This window comes from Nerophis lumbriciformis, linkage group LG17 (genome assembly GCF_033978685.3).
Source record: "Nerophis lumbriciformis linkage group LG17, RoL_Nlum_v2.1, whole genome shotgun sequence".
Classification (NCBI taxonomy): domain Eukaryota; kingdom Metazoa; phylum Chordata; class Actinopteri; order Syngnathiformes; family Syngnathidae; genus Nerophis; species Nerophis lumbriciformis.
Window position 1 is genome coordinate 39,170,692 of NC_084564.2, and position 18,980 is coordinate 39,189,671.

Genomic DNA, 18,980 nt, shown 5'->3' on the forward strand with positions numbered 1-18,980 from the left:
TACCGTTTTAGCTAGCTTTCTGACATACTGTTGGTTGTTTACCGCAGTGGTCCCCAACCACCGGGCCGCGGCCCGGTACTGGTCCGTGGATCGATTGGTATCGGGCCGCACAAGAAATATATATATATTTTTTTTTTCTTTTTTTAATTAAATCAACATAAAAAACACAAGATACACTTACAAGTAGTGCACCAACCCAAAAAAACTCTCTCCCCCCTTTTGTTCTGGGCATTGAACATGAAGACTCTTCCTTCACTGTTCCGAGTGGCCATGAGAGTCTTGGCAGTGCCTGCCTCCAGTGCTCCAGTGGAGCGAGTTTTCAGCCATGGTGGCATCATACTACGCCCCCATCGTGCACAAATGACTGACAGACTCTTGGCTAATTTGGTCTTTTGCAGATGCAATGCAGCATAGGGCCCTGACATATAAAAAGTACAACTTTTTTGTTATGTTCACATATATGTCATGTTTTTTCAATGTTAACACTTTTGTACAAATAAGTACATTTGCACTTTATTTTTCAATGTGTTTGTTCTGTAAAGGAATGAGTTAATGTTTAAAATGACTGGTTAATAGTGCTATTATAAAGTGCAATGTCAGCACAGTTTTCTTTCCTGCAATTTAAAATGCACTTGTTTTAATAAATAAATACAGCGTTTGAAAAGCATACACAATCTGTGTTAATATATTAGTCTGTGGTTAAAAGGACTTGAAAGGACTCGAAACTCAAAATGCAGGACTTAGGACTTGACTTGAGACTTTCCAGTCTTGACTTTGGACTTGACTCGGGGCTTGCCTGTCTTGACTCGGGACTTGACTCGGACTTGAGGGCAAAGACTTGAGACTTACTTGTGACTTGCAAAACAATGACTTGGTCCCACCTCTGGTAAGCAGTGTCGATTGTCATTGTTGTTACGCGATTTTGTGAATAAAACTTTAAAAAAAAAAAAAATTTTTTAATGAATGAAAAACCGTATTTTTTTATCACTGCAACCGTAACCCGGAATAGGTTGATGAAAACCGTACTAATTACGGGAAAACCGGAGTAGTTGGCAGGTATGGGAATGGGAGGAGTGCGTTTGCCTCATCTGCCAATCTGCCATCGCAATACCAAAGAAGGGAAATGTGGAGCGGCATTTTCGGACTATTCATGGGAAATACGACACCGACTTCCCGCTGAAAAGCGAGCTGAGAAAGAGAAAGGTGAAGGAACTGAAATCCCAGTTGTCCGGACAGCAGTCATTTTTCACACAACAAACTTCAAAAGCGAAAGTCGCCACCGAAGCATCATTCCGGGTGAGTCACATCATCGTTAATAACAAGAAGTCCTTCCAAGACGGAGAGATGGTAAAGGAGGCATTCGTTGAAGCAGCTGACTCATTGTTCCGAGACATTAAAAAAATAAGGCAGAAATATTATCTTCGATATAAAGAATCCTCAATATATTTAGAAATAAATATATGTTTTGCATTTTTGTAGTAGGTACATCATTTTGACTTGATCATTTTATAAGTAGCTTGCATGCTGAAAAAGTGTGAGCACCCCTGATTCTTGTATTATCATTAAACACCTTTAATTTATTAACAATATTAACTATATGTGTTAAACATGCTTGCATTATCATTAAACACCTTTAATTTATTAACAATTTTAACTATATGTGTTAAACATGCTTGTATTATCATTAAACACCTTTAACTTGTTAACAATATTAACTATATGTGTTAAACATGCTTGTATTATCATTAAACACCTTTAACTTGTTAACAATATTAACTATATGTGTTAAACATGCTTGCATTATCATTAAACACCTTTAACTTGTTAACAAAAACATATATTTCATAAATAAGTAAATATAAATGATATATATGAATGAGGTAGATCCCCACGACTTGATCAATTGAAAAGTAGCTCGCCTGCAGAAAAAGTGTGAGCACCCCTGAGTTAGAGTGTGGGCTGGCCCCAATAAAGTCCAAAAAAAAAATACATGGTGCTTTACCTGAAAGCCATGTTTCCCTCTCCACCAGCCGGTGTCCTCTTTGGGAGGCATGTCGATGACGGACACAATGTCCCCCACCTGGCACAAGGAGATGGATAACAGAAATTATTGGAGATGTTTGTACAAATAAAGGCTTCAACGCATCTGCTGTAGAGAAATATGATGTGATAAATGTCCCCAGCCGATTTTGGAGAAAATAACAATTTTCATTGTATTGTTTTGACATCCATCCATCCATCTTCTTCCGCTTATCCGAGGTCGGGTCGTGGGGGCAGCAGCCTAAGCAGTGAAAACCCAGACTTCCCTCTAACCAGCCACTTCGTTCAGCTCCTCCCAAAGGATCCTGAGGCGTTCCCAGGCCAGCCGGGAGAGATAGTATTCCCAACGTGTCCTGGGTCTTCCCCGTGGCCTCCTACCGGTCGGACGTGCCCTAAACACCTCCCGAGGGAGGCGTTCGGGTGGCATCCTGACCAGATGCCCGAACCACCTCATCTGGCTCCTCTCCATGTGGAGGAGCAGCGGCTTTACTTTGAGCTCCTCCCGAATGACAGAGCTTCTCACCCTATCTCTAAGGGAGAGCCCCGCCACCCGGCGGAGGAAACTCATTTCGGCCGCTTGTACCCGTGATCTTGTCCTTTCGGTCATAACCCAAAGCTCATGACCATAGATGAGGATGGGAATGTAGATCGACCGGTGAATTGAGAGCTTTGCCTTCCGGCTCAGCTCCTTCTTCACCACAACGGATCGATACAGCGTCCGCATTACTGAAGACGCTGCACCGATCCGCCTGTCGATCTCACGATCCACTCTTCCCTCACTCGTGAACAAGACTCCGAGGTACTTGAACTCCTCCACTTGGGGCAGGGTCTCCTTCCCAACCCGGAGATGGCACTCCACCCTTTTCCAGGCGAGAACCATGGACTCGGACTTGGAGGTGCTGATTCCCATCCCAGTCGCTTCACACTCGGCTGCGAACCGATCCAGTGAGAGCTGAAGATCCTGGCCAGATGAAGCCATCAGGACCACATCATCTGCAAAAAGCAGAGACCTAATCCTGCAGCCACCAAACCAGATCCCCTCAACGCCCTGACTGCGCCTAGAAATTCTGTCCATAAAAGTTATGAACAGAATGGGTGACAAAGGGCAGCCTTGGCGGAGTCTAACCCTCACTGGAAACGTGTCCGACTTACTGCCGGCAATGCGGACCAAGCTCTGGGACTGATCGTACAGGGAGTGGACCGCCACAATCAGACAGTCCGATACCCCATACTCTCTGAGGACTTCCCGGGGAACACGGTCGAATGCCTTCTCCAAGTCCACAAAACACATGTAGACTGGTTGGGCAAACTCCCATGCACCCTCAAGGACCCTGCCGAGAGTATAAAGCTGGTCATATTTTCAATTATTTATTAAATATTATTATGAATACAGTCGTATCTCAACTTACGAGCAACAACTTCAAACCTTAAATCAACGTCATCTATTGTGATTAATTGAATTAGTTATGTCGATTTCTAGCGACAAGCTAATGCCAGCAAGTAAGACCAGATGTTTTGTTCACTGTGACATGTGTTGCCCCATCTAATGCATACTTGCCAACCCTCCCGGATTTTCCGGGAGACTCCCGAAATTCAGCGCCTCTCCCGAAAACCTCCCGGAAGAAATTTTCCCCCGAAAATCTCCCGGAATTCAGCCGGAGCTGGAGGCCACGCCCCCTCCAGCTCCATGCGGACCTGAGTCCAGTGTGCGCACACAAGGAGACGAAGCAGAAGAACGAGACCGTAGTCGAAGAGCGCAGGGGAGACACTTCTCCAGGGCCGATGTATGCTCGAGGCAACACCCTTCACCTTACCCAGCAGTGGGTCTCCACAGCGGACGACTTCAGGGTGAATGATGAGTCCAGCGATTAGTTGCAAATCTTGCTTTATTGATTGCTTGCACACAGCCAATCCAACACAAAACCAACTAGTCCCTCCCCGCACTCACGCTACCCCGCTCCCTCTCTTCTCTCGCCCACACACTCACTGACGTCACTCACCTCACATGCTGTCACCTATTAAAGGGCCACACACACACACATACGCTACTCTCATAACACACAGTACAGTTAGTAGAACAACTGTGTTTTCATTACTGTGTATTTGATAGGTGCCATTGCCCCGGAATTGTATTGCATTGTACTTTCAAGTACAACAATGAGTAGATGAGTGTTATGTGTGTGTATATGTGTAAATAAATGAACACTGAAATTCAAGTATTTCTTTTATTTATATATATAATAAAATAAATAAATATATATATATAGATAGAATTCACTGAAAGTCAAGTATTTCATACATATATATATATATATTTATGAAATACTCGAGTTGGTGAATTCTAGCTGTAAATATACTCCTCCCCTCTTAACCACGCCCCCAACCACGCCCCGCCCCCACCTCCCGAAATCGGAGGTCTCAAGGTTGGCAAGTATGATCTAATGGCGGGGATGCTTGTAATTCAAATTTTTCCTTGTAACTTAAAGCATAACAATTTGCAGAGAGATAGCTTTTATCTCAAAACACTTAAGTTGGGGCTCTCTTGGATTAAGGTACCACTGTGTTGTTTTTGTAAATTTATTGTTGTAATATTTCAATGTTGAAATGTTACTTGAAGTGTAAGCTGAAAGTTTCATGAAGGCAAAAGGTTGGCCATTTAAAATGTTCTTATGTGGGGGAAAATCATTTGGAATTCGAACAAAGGTCAGTCTTCTAGAACTAATGAGTAGGGCTGGGCGATATATCGATATACTCAATATATCGCGGGTTTGTCTCTGTGCGATATAGAAAATGACTATATGGTGATATTGGAGTATACGTTCTCACGCAGTGGCTTTTAGCTGCGGGCATTACACTACAGGCTCTTCTCACTCTTTCTTGTCTCTCCTTCTCACAGAGACATAAAACAAGCGCACCTTCTTACATACGTCACATACGTATACGCCCTCGCGGAGCAGAGAGGTAGCGGCATGGGTAACGTTAGCTGTGGTGCGAGTGGTAATACGAGAGAGAGAAGGTGCGAATCTGGTAACAAATGAAGGAAGAATTGGTGGTTTGGCTTCAATCCAATCCAATCCAATCCACTTTATTTATATAGCACATTTAAACGACAAAATGTTTCCAAAGTGCTGCACAACAATATTGAACACAATTAAAAACAATATAAAATAAATATGATTAAAAACAATTTTAAAGGGTAAAACCAATTAAAACGGTAAATAGAAATCAAAATTTTAAAACACAGAGGACAACATAGGACCACACAACTCACGTAGTGTTAAAAGCCAAAGAATAAAAGTGGGTCTTAAGACGAGACTTAAAACACTCCACTGTGGGAGCAGTTTGAACATGGAGGGGCAGAGTGTTCCAGAGCTTAGGGCCGACCACAGAGAAGGCCCTGTCTCCCCTGGATTTAAGTCTTGTCTTGGACACCACGAGCTGGAGCTGGCTCTCGGACCTCAGAGCGCGCGCAGGATTGTAAGTTTGGATGAGGTCTGAGATATACTGAGGTGCCAGTCCATGTAAAGCTTTAAAAACAAACAGCAAGGTTTTAAAATCAATTCTAAAATGAACAGGGAGCCAGTGCAAACTCTCAAGAATTGGGGTTATATGCTGGCGTCTCCTGGCCCCTGTTAAAAGTCGTGCTGCCGCGTTCTGGACTAACTGCAACCGGGGGAGAGCTTTTTGACTAATGCCAGCATAAAGTGCATTGCAGTAGTCCAGGCCACTTGAAATAAAAGCATGCACGACTTGTTCAAAAAGGTTAAAAGATAAAAACGGTTTTACCTTTGCTAAAAGACGAAGATGATAAAAACACGATTTTAAAACGCCATTGACTTGTTTGTCAAGTTTAAAATGGCTGTCTATAGTGACGCCAAGGCTGGTGACTTTGGGACGCACATAATTTTGCAATGGTCCCAAGTCAGTGAGAGCCGGACCAAAAACTAAAATTTCCATTTTTCCCCTCATTCATTATTAAAAAATTCTGGGCTAACCAAGCCTTGACGTCGCATAGACAGTTGAGAAGGGGTGTCAGGGGGCCGTGGCCTTTTGAAATAGGCATATAAATTTGGCAGTCTGCATAACAGTGATAAGACACTCCATGCCTCTTAAAAATCTCTCCAAGAGGGAGGAGATATAGAGCGAACAGGATGGGGCCTAGAATAGATCCCTGGGGGACACCACAGTAAAGCGAAGCAGAAGAAGAAGTGGCATCCCCCAGCCTGACAGAGAAGGACCTTTCTGACAGGTAGATATTGAACAGACAACAGTAATATGTCAAGTATACGGCAAAAGCGTTGCTATAAAAAGTAGCATAACTGCTAATGTAGCATCATTTGAAAAGTCACCCGCTAGAGAATGAAGAGTGCTTGAAACTCCGCATGTCAACATCTCCGTTCAGTGCCATACCCACAAAATGCCGAGGCAACCATTTCCACATCAACAGCGTATGAAAAAAATAGTCAACAACAGAAGGAGATAACGTCCGCAGGAACCTACCACATAGTGAAGGACATACACTATTTGATTTCCTATTATGCAGCTCATTTTTATTTGACACTTATTGAAATATCTTGTGTGACATCATGCACAAAAGTGCACTTTATTTGTTTTAAACTATTGTAGTGGCGTTCTGTACAAAAAGTGCACTTTAATTTAGTGTTGTTTTGATATGTCATCTTAGTGACATCATGCACAAAAGTGCACTAATAGCTTGTTTTAAAATGTCTCTGACAATCTTGCACTTTCTGTTTTGGAAATGACATGAATGTTTGTGCCACTGCTTAATAACTGTTTAATAAATACACTTTTACTTGTGATTTCCCTCTCTGCATGAAAGTTTAAAAGTAGCATATATTAATGCAGTATGAAGAAGAATGTTTGAATGTAGACACATCGAATCATCATACTGCTGTGATTATATGCATCAAGTGTTCATTCAAGGCTGAGGCAAAATATCCACATATATATGGTGTATCGTGACATGGCCTAAAAATATAGAGATATTAAAAAAAGGTCATATCGCCCAGCCCTACTTCAGAGGGTTTCATTTATTTTAATTTAGGTCCAGACAATACATTTAAAACTGTAAAATAAAACATAAACAAACTATATTATTATAATTGTGTTTTATTATTGCCATTCCATAATATTTCACGATAAATATTATTTCTGTGTCAGAGTGAAGAAAGTCAGATTTGGTTACCAAAAAAAGGGTTATTACATGTTCTAATTCGAACATATTCACATAAATGAAAACAATGTCACAGGTGAGAGACAATACCTCGAAAGTCAACTCGTCGGTAGCTTGAGCTGTGTAGCGTTTAGTAACGTGGGCGGCAGCGATTGCGGGGACATTGATGGACGCCTCCTCAGACACCAGAAGATGGTTGCCCTTGTTGTCGATCTACAAACACAAGCTTTTACTAGACACACGTCTTTCCTAGTTAGACAAGAATAGATGGGACTAAAATCCACATTTTGGTTGAACATGGACTCGCTATATTACCTCCATCCATGTTAAAACTGGACCACAGTTGATCTTGTTGTCAGCGATGGCTGAGAAGCGGGACAAGTAGGTGGCCAACATCTTGGTTACTGACTGAAAGGCAACATTATTAGTATAAAGACCAACATACATGTACAGACGTGGTCAAAAGTTACACTTGTAAAGAACATCATGTCATGGCTGTTTTGAGTTTCCAATCATTTCTACAACTCTTATTTTATTGTGATAGAGTGATTGGAGCACATACTTGTTGGTCACAAAAAACATTCATGAAGTTTGGTTTTTTTATGAATTTATTATGAGTCTACTGCAGGGGTCGGCAACCCGCGGCTCCGGAGCCGCATGCGGCTCTTTGATCACTCTGATGCGGCTCAGCAGCTTACTTGCTGAACCCCCCAATTTTCCCGTGAGACTTCCGGATTTCAGTGCCTCTCGCAGAAAACTCCCGGGATTAATATTCACCGATTTTCACCTTTACGGCTATAATAAGGGCGTGCCATGATGGTACAACATTTGGCGCCCTCTACAATTTGTATTAACAGAGTGCCAGCCCAACACTTGTTAAACAATATACATATTTTGCTTGCCCACGTACGTGACAGCAAGGCATACTTGGTCAACAGCCACACAGGTTACACTGACGGTGGTCATATAAAACAACTTTAACACTCTTACTAATAATGCGCCACACTTTGAACCAAAACCAAACAAGAATGACAAACACATTTCGGGAGAACATCTGCACCTTAACACAACATAAACACAACAGAACAAACACCCAGAATCCCATGCAGCCCTGAGTCTTCTGGGCTACATTATACACCCCTGCTACCACCAAACCCCGCCCCCACCCCAACCCTGCTCCCTCACACATCAACCCCCCCCCCCCCCCCCCCTGTGCGTCGGTTGAGGTGGGTGGGGTTTGGTAGCGGGGGGGGGGGGGGGGGGGGGGGGGGGGGGGGGGTGTATAATGTATCCCGGAAGAGTTAGGGCTGCATGGGATTCTGGGTATTTGTCCTGTTGTGTTTATGTTGTGTTACGGCGCAGATGTTCTCCCGAAATGTGTTTGTCATTCTTGTTTGGTGTGGGTTCACAGTGTGGTGCATTATTAGTCAGAGTGTTAAAGTTCTTTTTTTTTTATATGTTACTTACGTGAGCAAAGTAGGAGACCCATACAACGTGTGGCTGATCAGGCACACTGACTGCAGTGGGTGCTATATGCTGTACCATCACGCCACGCATGACGCTGTCAAGCGCCATTAAATGAAAACCCGCGTGCCGCACCAGCTTTCAAATTCCACATAAAGGTGTGGGCAGCGTGTCTGAGACCCCTGGTTATACATAGCACGAAGCAAAAAAAAAAACTTCGTATGCAGTGTTCCATCCATCCATTTTCTACCGCTTATCCCTTTTGGGGTCGCGGGGGGCGCTGGAGCCTATCTCAGCTACAATCGGGCGGAAGGCGGGGTACACCCTGGACAAGTCGCCGCCTCATCGCAGGGCCAAGTATGCAGTGTTATTTCATTTAAAATTTAAAAAAATGTTTGCGGCTCCCATTGTTTTCTATAATTTGTGAAACTGGTCAAAATGGCTCTTTGACTGGTAAAGGTTGCCGACCCCTGGTCTACTGCAAATGTGAGCAAATGTGCTGGGTCAAAAGTATACATACAGCAATGTTAATATTTGCTTACATGTCCCTTGGCAAGTTTACCTGCAATAAGGCACTTTTGGTAACCATCCACAAGCTTCTGCTTGAATTTTTAACCACTCCTCTTGACAAAATCGGTGCAGTTCAGCTAAATGTGTTGCTTTTCTGACATAGACATGTTTCTTTAGCATTGTCCACGTTCTCAATGGGGATTAAGTCAAGACTTTGGGAAGGCCATTCTAAAACCTTAATTCTACACTTATTTAGTCTTTATTTTTTCCCCCCACTTTTGACGTGTGTTTGGGGTCATTGCCCTGTTGGAACACCCAACTGTGCCCAAGACCCAACCTCCGGGCTGATGATTTTAGGTTGTCCTGAAGAATTAGGAGGAAATCCTCCTTTTTCATAGTCCCATTTACTCTCTGTAAAGCAAAACAGGCCCAGAGCATAATACTACCACCACCATGCTTGACGGTAGGGTGGTGTTCCTGGGATTAAAGGCCTCAACTTTTCTCCTCCAAACATATTGCTGGGTGTTGTGACCAAACAGCATACTTGCCAACCTTGAGACCTCCGATTTCGGGAGGTGGGGGGAGGGGGGTGGGGTTGGGCGTGGTTGAGGTGGGAGGGGGGCGTGGCTAAAAGGGGAGGAGTATATTTATAGCTAGAATTCACCAAGTCAAGTATTTCATATATATATATATATATATAAAACAAATACTTGACGTTCAGTGAATTCTAGCTATATACTGTATATATATATATATATATATATATATATATGTATATACGTATATATATATTAATTTTATTATATATATATATATATATATATATATATATATATATATATATATATATATATATATATATATATATACATAATAAATACTTGAATTTCAGTGTTCATTTATTTACACATATACACACACATAACACTCATTGTTGAGTTAAGGGTTGAATTGTCCATCCTTGTTCTATTCTCTGTCACTATTTTTCTAACCATGCTGAACACCCTCTCATTGATGTGTGGCACGCACAAAAGTGCTTTAATCAAATGCACTAGATGGCAGTATTGTCCTGTTTAAGAGTGTCACAACATTGCTGTTTACTGCAGACTAACTGCTTTACGGTATACAAAAACGTGACTGCTGCTGTTGTGTGTTGTTGCCGCGCTGGGAGGACGTTAATGAAACTGCCTAACAATAAACACACATACGAAACCAAGAACTCGCACTCCATCATTCTACAGTTATAACGTGATTGGGCAGGTATGCTGGTTATATTGTGGGTTAGCGGACTCAAGTCCATGACCTGAATTTCGGGAAAAATTTGTCCCGGGAGGTTTTTGGGAGAGGCGCTGAATTTCGGGAGTCTCCCGGAAAATCCGGGAGGGTTGGCAAGTATGCCAAACAGCAACATTTTTGTTTCATCTGACCACAGAACTTTCCTCCAGAAGGTCTTATCTTGGTCCGTGTGATCAGCAGCAAACTTTAGACGAGCCTTAAGGTGTCGCTTCTGGAGCAAGGGGTTTCCTTCATGCATGGTAGCCTCTCAGTCCATGGCGATGCAAAACACACTTAACTGTGGACACTGACACCTGTGTTCCAGCAGCTTCCAATTCATTGCAGACCTGCTTTTTGGTGGTTCTCGGTTGACTCTTGATCGTCCTGACAAATTTTCTCTCAGCAGCAGGAGATAGCTTGCGTTTTCTTCCTGATCGTGGCAGTGACAAAACTGTGCCATGCACTTTATACTTACAAACAATTGTCTGCACAGTTGCTCTTGGGACCTTTAAAGGGGAACATTATCACCAGACCTATGTAAGCGTCAATATATACCTTGATGTTGCAGAAAAAAGATATATATTTTTTTAACCGATTTCCGAACTCTAAATGGGTGAATTTTGGCGAATTAAACGCCTTTCTAATATTCGCTCTCGGAGCGATGACGTCACAACGTGGCGTCACATCGGGAAGCAATCCGCCATTTTCTCAAACACCGAGTCAAATCAGCTCTGTTATTTTCCGTTTTTTCGACTGTTTTCCGTACCTTGGAGACATCATGCCTCGTCGGTGTGTTGTCGGAGGGTGTAACAACACGAACAGGGACGGATTCAAGTTGCACCAGTGGCCCAAAGATGCGAAAGTGGCAAGAAATTGGACGTTTGTTCCGCACACTTTACCGACGAAAGCTATGCTACGACAGAGATGGCAAGAATGTGTGGATATCCTGCGACACTCAAAGCAGATGCATTTCCAACGATAAAGTCAAAGAAATCTGCCGCCAGACCCCCATTGAATCTGCCGGAGTGTGTGAGCAATTCAGGGACAAAGGACCTCGGTAGCACGGCAAGCAATGGCGGCAGTTTGTTCCCGCAGACGAGCGAGCTAAAGCCCCTGGATGTCTTGGCTCACACCGAAGATGATCGAGAGAAGAATATCGACCCTAGCTTCCCTGGCCTGCTGACATCAACTCCAAAACTGGACAGATCAGCTTTCAGGAAAAGAGCGCGGATGAGGGTGTGTCTACAGAATATATTAATTGATGAAAATTGGGCTGTCTTTACTCTCAAAGTGCATGTTGTTGCCAAAATGTATTTCATATGCTGTAAACCTAGTTCATAGTTGTTAGTTTCCTTTAATGCCAAACAAACACATACCAATCGTTGGTTAGAAGGCGATCGCCGAATTGGTCCTCGCTTTCTCCCGTGTCGCTGGCTGTCGTGTCGTTTTCGTCGTTTTCGCTTGCATACGGTTCAAACCGATATGGCTCAATAGCTTCAGTTTCTTCTTCAATTTCGTTTTCGCTACCTGCCTCCACACTACAACCATCCGTTTCAATACATTCGTAATCTGTTGAATCGCTTAAGCCGCTGAAATCCGAGTTTGAATCCGAGCTAATGTCGCTATAGCTTGCTGTTCTATGCGCCATGTTTGTTTGTGCTGGCTTCACTATGTGACGTCACAGGAAAATGGACGGGTGTATATAACGATGGTTAAAATCAGGCACTTTGAAGCTTTTTTTAGGGATATTGCGTGATGGGTAAAATTTTGAAAAAAACTTCGAAAAATATAATAAGCCACTGGGAACTGATTTTTAATGGTTTTAACCATTCTGAAATTGTGATAATGTTCCCCTTTAACTGCTTTGAAATGGCTCCACGTGACTTTCCTAACTTGTTCAAGTCAATGATTTGTTTTTTCAGATCTGTGTTGAGTTCCTTTGACTTTCCCATTGTCGCGTTTGTAACCGAGTCTAATGACTGCATCACATAAGTCCTATTTAAATGGGCTCAGCGAAGTCAAAAGGTGTCGTCAATCATAATCACTCACATGAAGTTAAAAGGCCATGTCGTGAAGCTAATTTGATTTGATTGTAACTTTTCTACATCACCAAAATTGATAATGTCTGTTGCTGTATGTATACTTTCATACTTGCCAACCCTCCAGGATTTTCCGGGAGACTCCCGAAATTCAGCGCCTCTCCCGAAAACCTCCCGGGACAAATTTTCTCCCGAAAATCTCCCGAAATTCAGGCACACAATATAAACCTGCCCAATCACGTTATAACTGTAGAATGATGGAGGACGAGTTCTTGGTTTCTTATGTGGGTTTATTGGTAGGCAGTTTCATTAACGTCCTCCCAGCCGCGGCAACAACACACAACAACAGCATTTCGTCTACCATAAAGCAGTTCGTCTGCCGTAAACAGCAATGTTGTGACACTCTTAAACAGGACAATACTGCCATCTAGTGCATTTGATGAAATCACTTTTTGCGTGCCACAAAGCAATGCATCATCAGTGAGGGTGTTCAGCATGGTTAGAAAAATAATGACAAATAGAACAAGGATGGACAATTCAACCCTTAACTCAACAATGAGTAGATAAGTGTTATGTGTGTGTATATGTGTAAATAAATGAACACTGAAATTCAAGTATTTATTTTATTTATTTATATATATATATATATATATATATATATATATATATATATATATATATATATATATATATATATATATATAAATAAAATACTTGACTTGGTGAATCCTAGCTGTAAATATACTCCTCCCCTCTTAACCCCGCCCCCCGCCCCCCACCTCCCGAAATCGGAGGTCTCAAGGTTGGCAAGTATGTACTTTTGACCCAGCAGATTTGGTCACATTTTTAGTAGACCCATAATAAATTCATAAAAGAACCATGAATGTTTTTTGTGACCAACAAGTATGTGCTCCAATCACTCTATCACAAAAAAATAAGAGTTGTAGAAATGATTGGAAACTCAAGACACCCATTACATTATGTCCTTCATAAGTGTATGAAAACTTTTGACCACAACTGTATATTCATTAATTGCAGCGTAACGTACACTTATCGGTTTTAATGGACATTGTCAGACTTGTTTCTAATATTTTGAATAAGGTAACCAAAATGCATCAAAGACATATTTTTGGTTACAAGTGTGACTAATTATGTTTATTGCTATCGAAGCTTCACTATACCTCAGCTGTGTCTCTCACTGGGTCGTATTTGGGCAGCTCGGTGAGTTGTGAGTAACGGCGGTCGTAGATGCACAAGTGCAGATGCTTGTCCAGCACACGGAAGTCCTCATAGGATCTCTTCACCATCCAGTTTCGCGCCTGGATAAGAACAAGAAGTGTCAAACAAGTTTGAAGGAGCAATGGGACTCCATTTGTGTGGATATAGTAATAGTACCTGGCAGGTGATCTGGACAAGAAAGAGCAGTTCTTTGGAGTCCTGTCCCGCCTTTGGTCCTTCACTTTGCCCCTCTGCAAAGGCCAGCTGAGAAAGAATCAGAGAGATGGGTTAATATTAGGGGAGTTTGGCTTCTAAATATTTGATGGGAATGATACAGCATCCTCTGTGGGTGCGACCTGAAAAACAGGAAAAACATGCCCCGTTTCGTTTCTCAGTTGACTATTGAAACTACCGATACATTCATGCTAAGCAGCAGTAACATATAACACAAAGTAATAAGATAATATTTTCTTTCATCGTTCTTTCCGCTTTTATCGTTGCCTAAAGAAGTAATTAATCATATTTATCCTCTGGTCGTCAATGGTGCTGTGCTAAATGTATCACTTATTAATAAGCTGCCATATATGAGCAGTGCTCTGGCATGGATTTCTTTTTCACGCCGCTCACACCCAATCGCCTCTTTAGCGATGCTCTGTAAGGACCCAAAAAAGAGGTTTTGGAATACATTGGCAGATGTTATTGTGGGACAAGACGAGGGAACTTCTGGTTATTTATAACGGTTTGCAGCACATTGAGAGCTGCTCGTTACACAACACACAGCGACCCAGTTAATGCTTTAAAGTGGTGAAGGGGATCACACCAAAGAAAAAGGCTATAGATGTCTGCTAAAAACTGCAACGCATATTTATATATTATTGTTTTTTTTCCCCAACAGACTGGTGGCATTATTACACTGGACAGAAGACAATGAAGATGATGAATTATTCAAATGGTGAATCAATAGCAGAATTTTATTTATATTGCTTCCTGTACATGCCTGGGTTTTGTTATTAAAATCCACGCATTATTAATTGAGAATATACACAAAACATAAAAAATACACTCTGGTGCAATGTTAAAAAAAGGCGGGATCAAAAATAGGCTTAAAAATCTATGTGCTTTTAACTGTTTTTAAAGGGGAACATTATCACCAGACCTATGTAAGCGTCAATATATACCTTGATGTTGCAGAAAAAAGACCATATATTTTTTTAACCGATTTCCGAACTCTAAATGGGTGAATTTGGCGAATTAAACGCCTTTCTATTATTCGCTCTCGGAGCGATGACGTCACGTTGGGAAGCAATCCGCCATTTTCTCACTTTCGTCCGTGTGTTGTCGGAGGGTGTAACAACACGAACAGGGACGGATTCAAGTTGCACCAGTGGCCCAAAGATGCGAAAGTGGCAAGAAATTGGACGGAATTTGTTCAAAATACGAGGGTGCGGGGAAAGCCGACGAAATGGTCAGTCGTTTGTTCCGCACACTTTACCGACGAAAGCTATGCTACGACAGAGATGGCAAGAATGTGTGGATATCCTGCGACACTCAAAGCAGATGCTGACATCAACTCCAAAACTGGACAGATCAGCTTTCAGGAAAAGAGAGCGGATGAGGGTATGTCAGTATTTTGTGTCTATTTAGGTATGGTTAACCTGAGTGCTGAAATCGTGGAAAAATATATGTTCCTGGCGCGCCTGAAATGGGCTGTCTGCACTCTCAAAGTGCATGTTGTCACCAAATGTATTTCATATGCTGTAAACCTAGTTCATAGTTGTTAGTTTCCTTTAATGCCAAACAAACACATACCAATCGTTGGTTAGAAGGCGATCGCCGAATTCGTCTTCGCTTTCTCCCGTGTCGCGTCGTTTTCGTCGGTTTCGCTTGCATACGGTTCAAACCGATATGGCTCAATAGCTTCAGTTTCTTCTTCAATTTCGTTTTCGCTACCTGCCTCCACACTACAACCATCCGTTTCAATACATGCGTAATCTGTTGAATCGCTTAAGCCGCTGAAATCCGAGTCTGAATCCGAGCTAATGTCGCTATAGCTTGCTGTTCTTTCCGCCATGTTTGTTTGTGTCGGCTTCACTATGTGACGTCACAGGAAAATGGACGGGTGTATATAACGATGGTTAAAATCAGGCACTTTGAAGCTTTTCTTAGGGATATTGCGTGATGGGTAAAATTTTGAAAAAAACTTTGAAAAATAAAATAAGCCACTGGGAACTGATTTTTAATGGTTTTAACCCTTCTGAAATTGTGATAATGTTACCCTTTAAACACATGTACTTGAGTAGGGTTTTTTTTTACTAGCCATTTAAAAACACCACCAAACCAGCAGCACACTAAATTGGACGGACACCAAACACACTTCCTTTATAGTTATATCGAAATTAAGGATAATGCAACTGTATATTTTTTCTGTAGATGCATTAAAAATGAATGGATTCTTCTTTGCACCATGTCTCACATTGGTACACAATTGTAGGGTAAAATTGTTGCGTAACTTTGCAAACAAACACAAACTATGACAACAAACCCTCCTTGGTGGAGATACTCACAATTCTAGTAGGAATCAACAACAAATTAGGGATGTCCCGATCCGATATTTGGATCGGATCGGCTGCCGATATTTGCCAAAAATTGCGTATCGGCAAGGCATGGGAAAATGCCGATCCAGATCCAGTTTAAAAAAAAACTCCGGTCCGTGTTTTCCAACGCACCGATTTAAATAATACATTCCACTTTTCTGCTGCTCCGTAATTTCCGTTCCGCATTTTCCAGCACACCTTCAACACATCCACAGGTCTGTGGATTCTCACGCAGTTGCTTTTAGCTGCTGGCATTACACGACAGGCTCTTGTCACTCTTTCCTGTGTCTCCCTCTCACAGACAGCAAGTGCACCTTCTTACACACGTCACATACGGTCACGTCATACGTCACATACGTATACGCCCTCCCCGAGCAGAGAGGTAGCAGCATGGCTAACGTTAGCTGTGATGCTAGCGCAGCCGTGCGAGCAACGCTCCCTCTAAGGTGCTCGCCTGTGCAATTGTGCACTGTTTAAGCGTCCTCTGCGCATAGCAAATCTATGCCACGCACAAAATCAAATAAAAAAATAAGCGCATAACAATTTTCGACACACGGACACGACAGAGAAAACAGTTTTCGTCATCATTGTTCAAATATTGTGACGTCTGTCGAGACGCTTATCTCCATTTGGTGCCACACGTCCACACCATCAAAATGTCAGTATCAGTATCGGATCGGAAATGCAAAAACAATATCGGTATCGGATCGGAAGTGCAAAAACCTGGATCGGGACATCCCTACAACAAATGGTAACCTTTCATAAATTCACACCTCCTGCATTAGTCTTCATTCAACCCATTTTTCCTTTATAATCGGAGTTTTAAAAATGAAATGAAAAAAAAAAAAGTATAATCTGAACCTTTATCTGGATCAGCAACAAAACAGTCTCTTTATCGATGACCATAGTTTTTGTGCATTGCATCAATTAAGTAGAGTTGCATTCGAGCGTAGACCTCTGCCAAGGCTAAACAATCCAAATTTGGAACAGCATCACATTGTACACCTTTAAAGAATATAGTTTCATCTGCCCGTTTAGCCAGATGATAAGCAAAATGACCCCTGATAGAGGGAATTTAAGGAAACTCGGAAGTTAAAACAAAGTTTACATCAATACCGTGTGCACGATTATCATCACAAAGGCTAACCATGCTGCAGACCGACACACGTGCACATTACCTGGAACTAGGCAGCTCTGCCTTTGTCCTGGACCTCCACAAAGCTCCAAAAAGCAAAGTAGTGTCTACAAGCTTCCAGTTTGATTTTCTGATGCACCTCACTGGGGATCGACAATTAACAACATCAGTATGAGGCGAGGATGCTTCCCACTTTGTCTTACCCCCTTTTTCAATCCCCTTTCCTCTGTGCTGGTTCCAACATCCCCCTCCCCCTTCCTCCCTTACCCGTCTCGCTCATCCCTGCCTCCTCTCCTCCCAACAGCGGTTCTTTCTCCGACCACAAAAGGAGCCTTGGCAGCAAACGGGAATCAAACGGCAACACAGGAGCTCATCGCAGGCAAAGCTGCAAAGACCCGAGCGGACTGGTGATGCATTCAGGGCTGGATAGGAGATAGGAGCTGATCTAGAGTGGGATCAGGCAGAGTCTGCCCTTGCTGTCTTTGTGTGGTTTTGTGATTAGGATACGCTGGACTTGATCTGTGCATCCCCCTCCCCCCCGCGCCAAAGCCTGGCAGCAGAGACATCACAGTGTTTTTTGCACTACACACTAGCATATTGGCAGCATGTGAAAACCTCCTGCCTCATCCTCTTCTCTTCCAGTGAGAGCCTCTTTACTTGACGCTGCTCTGGGAGCACCGGGTTCTGCACAAACATAACTGCTTCCCTCTGCTGGCGAAAAAAGAGAACTTCAGGGAGGGTAAGCAGCTGACTGACTGAGAAGCCACATCTGCCTCACCACCTCTTATCAGTGTTGGCGTTAACGCACTTTTTGTCTTTTTACGCATTGAAATCAGAAAGGACGCGCAATTCCGTAAGCCTGCGCGTCCCTTGGACGTGGATATTTTAATTTTTTTTTACAGCCCGGTTTGCTTTGAAAAATATTTTTTGTGGAAGATTTTGCATGTTGTGTGTGTTTGCCAGAGGTGGGACCAAGTCATTGTTTTGCAAGTCACAAGTAAGTCTCAAGTCTTTGCCCTCAAGTCCGAGTCAAGTCCCGAGTCAAGACAGGCAAGCCCCAAGTCAAGTCCAAAGTCAAGACTGGAAAGTCTCAAGTCAAGTCCTAAGTCCTGCATTTTGAGTTTCGAGTCCTTTCAAGTCCTTTTAACCACAGACTAATATATTAACACAGATTGTGTATGCTTTTCAAACGCTGTATTTATTTATTAAAACAAGTGCATTTTAAATTGCAGGAAAGAAAATTGTGCTGACATTGCACTTTATAATAGCACTATTAACCAGTCATTTTAAACATTAACTCATTCCTTTACAGAACAAACACATTGAAAAATAAAGTGCAAATGTACTTATTTGTACAAAAGTGTTAACATTGAAAAAACATGACATATACGTGAACATAACAAAAAAGTTGTACTTTTTATATGTCAGGGCCCTATGCTGCATTGCATTTGCAAAAGACCAAATTAGCCAAGAGTCTGTCAGTCATTTGTGCACGATGGGGGCGTAGTATG

General features: G+C 42.3%; 1 protein-coding gene across 4 annotated transcripts in view; it reads right to left on the minus strand.

Annotated features, from left to right (window-relative positions):
• LOC133614848 (rho GTPase-activating protein 32-like) overlaps nt 1-18,980 on the minus strand; it is a 167,781-nt gene that overhangs the window by 34,479 nt on the left and 114,322 nt on the right. For 3 of the 4 annotated variants that reach the window (XM_061973177.1, XM_061973175.1, XM_061973176.1), the window contains 5 exons: nt 13,918-14,004; nt 13,704-13,841; nt 7,550-7,642; nt 7,325-7,447; nt 2,003-2,080 (listed from right to left, as the gene is read on the minus strand). In XM_061973177.1, coding sequence (XP_061829161.1) covers nt 2,003-2,080; nt 7,325-7,447; nt 7,550-7,642; nt 13,704-13,841; nt 13,918-14,004 — 519 coding nt within the window. Of the gene's footprint in view, nt 1-2,002; nt 2,081-7,324; nt 7,448-7,549; nt 7,643-13,703; nt 13,842-13,917; nt 14,005-17,512; nt 17,663-18,980 lie in introns of those variants that run through there. The other variant, XM_061973178.1, reaches the window with a different exon arrangement.